General features: G+C 52.8%; 1 protein-coding gene across 1 annotated transcript in view; it reads left to right on the plus strand.

Annotated features, from left to right (window-relative positions):
- The first annotated feature begins 31 nt into the window (after positions 1–31).
- HEYL (hes related family bHLH transcription factor with YRPW motif like) overlaps positions 32–6232 on the plus strand; it is a 15062-nt gene continuing 8861 nt past the window's right edge. The window contains 1 exon segment of the mRNA XM_077751941.1: positions 32–123. Within this exon segment, the coding sequence (XP_077608067.1) occupies positions 44–123 (80 nt within the window). The 5' untranslated portion in view covers positions 32–43.

Here is a 6232-nt window from a genome sequence, read left to right on the forward strand (position 1 = left end):
GTAGCTGGCATCGCGGCGCGGAGACCTGGAGCCGGCGCTGGCCATGAAGCGGCCCAGGGAACCCAGCGGCTCTGACAGCGAGTCCGACGGACCCATCGACGTGGGCCGCGAGGGCGAGCTGAGGTGAGGGCCGGGATGGGGATACTGGGAGTGCCTGGACGGGTTCAGCGGGCCCAGGACTGGCCCTCCGTACGGCCTCAGGAGATGCAGGTGTGGGTGACGGCCTGCAGGTTTGAGTGGGTAGGGGGTGGGGATGGGAGGCGGGGACACGCGTGCAGCGTGGGCCGTGACACGCACGAGTGCCTGGATCTTCTGCGCTCTGGGCCATTCGGGGCCGAGGGTGTCAGGATGGAAGTGGAATTCAGGCTGGGAATGGCATGCCCAGTCCGTGATGGACATCCTGTCGAAGGGCCAGGTTGAGGCTATTGGAGGGGATTTCCTTGGAGATCTTAGGAAACCCTCATAGACTGTTGGTATCACACACCCCAGTCCAGAATCTGCCTGAGTAGGCAGAATAGCCATGCTTTCTCAATTCTACCCTAGTTTGCGTGTACTTTTCACATAGTACCCGAAATGCTTCCAGGGAGAAAGAAAATCTCCCTTTGAGCAAATTGGACTTCGGAATTAAGGTTTTGCTATTGAAGAAAATAAGAGCTGACTTGTCAGTGTCGGGGCAGAGACTCCAGTTCCAACACTCATTCTACTGCACACCCGGCTGCCAATGTCTTTCAGCTCTAAATATTCTGACTTGCTTCAAACTTGTAAAACAAACTGCACTTGTACATTTCTGCTACTTCCCCCAGTTCTGTGAACAATCTAAGCTTCGGTCTCCTCGTCGGCAAAATGGGTATAAACAACAGAACTGATCTCATGGGTTTATTGGGAAAATCAAATAAGATAGTGTATGTCATGGGCTTAGCACAGGGCTTTGTACATAGCAAATATTTAATTCGTGTCAGGCACTCAACATGTGATGCATGAGCAGAGCCCTGAAAGAGAAGCAGGGACTGAGTAGGAGTCTGCGGGCCTGGGTCATAGCCCCAAATCCTCCACCGATTCACCATGTGACCTCGGGCCATTATTTTCTATTTCTGAGCCCGGTTTCCTCATCAATAAAATAAAGGAGGACATGGAGCAGGAAAGAGAGAGGGCTATCTGCTCTCTCCCGGCTCATCCAAACCTGACTCTCAGAATAGATTTGAAAGGAGAAAGCTACCCTGGGGTGCCTGGGTAGCTCAGTCGGTTAAAATCAATGTCCTACTCTTTTTTTTTTTAATGTTTTATTTATTTCTAGGAGAGAGAGAGAAACAGCGTGAGCAGGGGAGGGTCAGAGAGAGAGGGAGTCACAGACTGAAACGGGCTCCAGGCTCTGAGCTGACAGTCAGCACAGAGCCCGACGCGGGGCTCGAACCCACGAACCGCGAGATCATGACCTAAGCGAAAGTCGGTCGCTTAACCGACTAAGCCACCCAGGCGCCCCTCAATGTCCTACTCTTGATTTTGGCTCAGGTCACCATCTCACAGTTCTGAGACTGAGCCCCCAGTTGGGCTCTGCAGAGTCTGCTTGAGATTCTCCCTCTGCCTCTCTCTCCCTCCCCCCATTGGCACGCCAGCAGGCTCTCAGGAAAGAAAGAAAGAAAGAAAGAAAAAGAAAGAAAGAGCGATTCAGTTCCTTCTTAGGGATGTTTGTGAGGGCATTTCATAGTTTCAATGACTCTAGTTTTCTGAGACCAGGATATCCTACCTCAATCACAAATCCTTGTAAAAGGCCACCAGCTTCCAAGTATTTATAACTTATAACAGGAGGTAAGGCAACAGATAACCCCCTTGCATCCTGTACATTAATTAGGTTTGGGGGTATATGATATAATTTCCTATCCAACTTATTAGCATTCTTAAGTTGTTTAGCAGAAGCTGCTATTTAGAGAAGCTGCTAGCAGCGGGGAAGGGCCCAGCCCCACATGCTGGTGGTGGAGGGGAGTCTCAAATTCAGTGTCATTGGGTCTTTATGAATCAGAGGGACGAAATCGATGCCAGAGAGCTGGCTCTGTCTTCCAAGAATTTGCAGCCTGACCAGTGATCTGCCAGGTCACACAAAGACCATGGACAGGATAGAAGACGAAAGGAGAGACAGCCTGTGGGCTGTGAGAACACCCAAGCAGGGAGGGGTCACTTACAACCAAAGGCATCAGGGAGGGCTTCTTGAAGGTGGTGGCATTTGGGCAGTGACATAAAGGATCCGTGGGTAGATTTTTCCTATACAGCATTTTGTCCTTTTAGCCAGAACCCCTTTTTAGACACTGTCTAGATTCTTAGAGGAGCAGACCCCCTCAGAGCAGAGAAAGCAGTTGGACATCTGGCAGAGGCTGACTTATAGACCCCTCTTTGTAGCACTCACCAAAGGGCCCTCCCCCCAGCAGACATCAATGCTTTAATTCAGGGAGTGCTGAACGATGCCTGCTGTGGCCCAGACCCTGGGCTGGGCATGGGGAGCCCAGATGTATCCTGCAGAGCCTCTGCCCTCAGGGAACTCTCAGAGAAGAAGAGCTTCATGTACAAAGAAAGCCAGATAAACTGGCAAGAGCCACGGGACTGGGGCAGCCAGCTTCCCCGGGGTCAGAGGCAGGGTGCAAATCCCCCACTCTCAGAGATGTGAGAATAAGGAGCAGGGTGGGTTCTATTGTCCCTGTGGGCATCTGCCTAGTGGTGACATCTTACCCCATATGAGAAAATCTCTCCTGTCTGAACCCAGACTCCTGACACATGTTGGGTCCCAACCGAGAGTATATAGCTCTCTCTCCCCACCCCACCCCTCCCCGTGAACATTCAATGAGTGCCTGTCATATGGCAGGCACTGGGTCAAGGTCTGTGGGTCTTTCCTGCATGATTTAAGGCACACAGTGGCCTTTGAAATTAGATAGACCCAAGTTTGATTCTCACCACCATTAACTTGGGCATTTCTGAACCTCTGCTTTCTCCCTTACAACACTGGTATGCTAATACCTACCTCACAGGGCGAGCCTTCGATGAGGTAATGTATCTAAAGTGCACAGCTCCCTGATTTGGCCCAAGTTGCTTCTGGAAAATGCTGCTCTCGAAGGAGTCACCATTTAGTTGGAGGGTGTCATGTTCAAGAGGCAGAACAGTCTAATGAGAAGACTAGAAGTCTGAAGGCTTGACTTGCGAGGCACAATTCTTAATTCTTTGTTGTCTCTGTCACTCCATCTATCAAATGAATATTTTTCCCAGTGTGAAGTAGCCCCAATACTACTTAATTCACAGGGCTGTTGTGCAGTACACGAGACAAGTGAATGTGGAATAATGTCTAGAACAAGGACTACTGGCTGCGTGACACACGTGAGGGAGGTGACACACATAAGGGGGTGACAATACTGGATTAAAAGCCAGTAGACTTGGCTCTAGTTCTGGAATTTCCTCTAATTTGCTGTGTGGCCTGGAACAGACCCTTCCCCTCTCAGGGATTCCTTATTTTACAAGGGGGCTCAGCTCTACCTGAAAACCCTTTGTTGGGGACTTTGTGATTCTGCCTTTGGTTGATGCAAAATGAGTGGGGTCACCTGCAAGGGTTCCGCAGGTTGAGCTCCCGAGGGGGGAACTGAGAATGAATTCTGAGGGCAGTCAGTACTGGCAGCCAGACCACCTTGAAAGCTGCCCCCCACATCCCCAAGAGACCGCCCCAGAAATCTGGCTCGGGACCATTCGAGGCCCATGGAGCAGATCTCGGTGGTCAGCATATCTTCTCTGGATCTGTGAAAATCTGCCTTATTTTCAGGCTCTCAGACAAGAAGCTCTCACACCTCCCCCCTGCCCCCCAATGTCAGGGCCAGATCACAGCCTGGAAGTGAGCTCTGGTTGAGCTCTTGGGAGCTTTAAGGATAAGGGGACTGGAGGGCTATTCAGACAGACAGGAAATGGGAATTAAGAGAGAAAACAATGCTGAATTTGGAGCCAGAAGACATGGATTCCCATGCTGGCTTTGCTCCTTAGCAGCTGCGTAGGCTGGGCAAGCTGCCTTTGGTTTCCAAGGCTCAGCATCCTCATCTGTAAAATGGGGCTTTTGTTAGGCTTGGAGGAGGGAAATATATGTAGTAAGGACAAGAAAACCGTGAAGTGAAGTTTGCCTGTGAGATATGGGAGTCAGAGGCGAGGGATAGAACTGCGGAGAACAAGTGACCAGAAGAGTGGAAAAAGGGATAGCAGAGCCACCATGCCCTGAAAGGGGTGCGTCAGCCTCTGACAGATGGTCCCTGAGGAGGGATCAGGCTGAGGGGTAGTGACGTGCGCAGCGCTAACCCAATACCCCTAGAGACTCCTTATCCAGCCTGGGGGGGACAAAGGCCATGTTTTAGTCTCCCTTGGCTCTTGAGGCTTGTCCTGAGTGTAGCTTTGCAAACAAGCTGCCCTTCAGATCTCAGGATCTGTCCATCGGAGCCCTGGACCCAGCTGCTGGGCCATCCCTCCCAGGAGCTTCACAGGCCTCTTACCGGCCCTTCTCATCCAGATGTTTGGATGGAGATATCCTTACCCAGATGTAGCTGGACAAAGCCAGGGACATGGCAGTGGGGTGTGATCAGTGTTGATGTGGACTCTCCTGCAACCTTGTTTCTCTCAGCAGTTGATGAAAATGATCTAACCTCTCATGCCAGGAGGGTAGTCACTCGGGCTGGCGCCTCCCTTGTGAGCCACAGAGGCGCCCGTCCCACAAAGGCCTAGGAGGTGGCTTTTCTGGTGTCGCTTCTCTGTTCCCCAGTGATGCCAAAGATGAGGGCGAGAGGAGGGAGCCCAGCCATGAGCTCTGCCCTGCTCCAAGCACTTTTGGGTACTGGGGCTACAATAGGAAATGAGACAGACGTGGTTCGTGACCTCAGGGAGCTTATGCACTTGGTGGAGAGATGGACATTAATCAAATAATCATACAAGCAAAAAACAAGAAATGGGCATACATGCTGTGAATGCAGGGTGCGAGGAGAGCAGGGGCTATCTGGTGGGAGGGAGGATGTCAAGAAGGCTCCTCCAGGAAGATGACATTTGAGTTGAGATCTGAACGGTGGGAGAAGATACGAGGCAGAGTGGCGTGGGCTTGGGGGGGGGGGGCAGAGTGCCCTAGAGAATTTTAGGCTGGGGAACAGTATGTGTAACCACAGGAACAAGTTAGTGCATCCACAGGCTGGAGCATATAGAGCAAAAGAAAGTTGAGTCTAGGAGGGGACAGGAGCCAGCTGGGCCACCTGAAAGATGGTGGCCTTGATCCTAAAAGCATTGAGAAGGACCTGAGGAGTTGTTGGGTTTTTTTTTTTTAAATGTTCATGTTTATTCATTTGAGAGAGAGAGAGGGAGGGAGAGAGAACCAGTGGGGGAGAGGCAGAGAGAGAGGGAGACACAGAATCAGAAGCAGGCTCCAGACTCTGAGCTGTCAACACAGAGTCCAATGTGGGGCTAGAACTCACAAATGGAGATCATGACCTGAGCCAAAGTCAGACACTTAACCGACTGAGCCACCCAGGCGCCCCAGCTGTATTTTAGACATGGAAAGGGCACGTTTGGATGAGGGGGTGAGGCCAGAAGAAGAATCAAAAGTGGTAGCCAGGTAGCCTTGCAGACCTGGGAGATGGGGGTCCAGGGGAGGCGGGGGGGAGGGGAATGACGGGGCAAGATCGTGGGTGCCCGTGCATATGTGTGGCATGTTGCATTTTGAAATGGCAGGGGAGTCACCTTGTCTAAAGTTATCTGTTGATCGGGCCCCCGCCACCCCGGGAGCTGAGCGTCTGGAGCTCTAGGCTGACCGCGCATCTAGGCCAGCCAGGGACTTGAATGGGGCCTCCAGGGTGTTGACCAAATGAATGGTCCTCAGTGTAGCTCCACGAATCCCCTCCATTTCAGAAGGACCTCGGAAGCAGGAAGCCGTTAGGAGGGCGAGCAGCGGGTTGCAGATTTCGATCAGTCTGGGCAGGAAAGACCCCCCGGGCTGAACCTCTTCCGGGTGATGGGACTCCCGGGGTGCGAGCAAACATCCATCCGGTGCCAGGTCTGCGGAGGGAGGCCTGACGCGGTGCGGGCGCGGGGCCTTTGGGGGAGGCCAAAGCGGCGTCCCGAAAGTCCGAAGGGGCCTGTGACCCAGATGCCGCCTCCCCCTCGCCTCGGCCGCGGTGCGTGGGAGGAGGCGGCAGCTGCCGGCGGGGCGGAGGGCGGCCGGCGGGCGCGCCCGGCCCGG

Source organism: Crocuta crocuta, unplaced genomic scaffold, assembly GCF_008692635.1.
Source record: "Crocuta crocuta isolate KB4526 unplaced genomic scaffold, BGI_CrCroc_1.0 scaffold367, whole genome shotgun sequence".
NCBI lineage: Eukaryota > Metazoa > Chordata > Mammalia > Carnivora > Hyaenidae > Crocuta > Crocuta crocuta.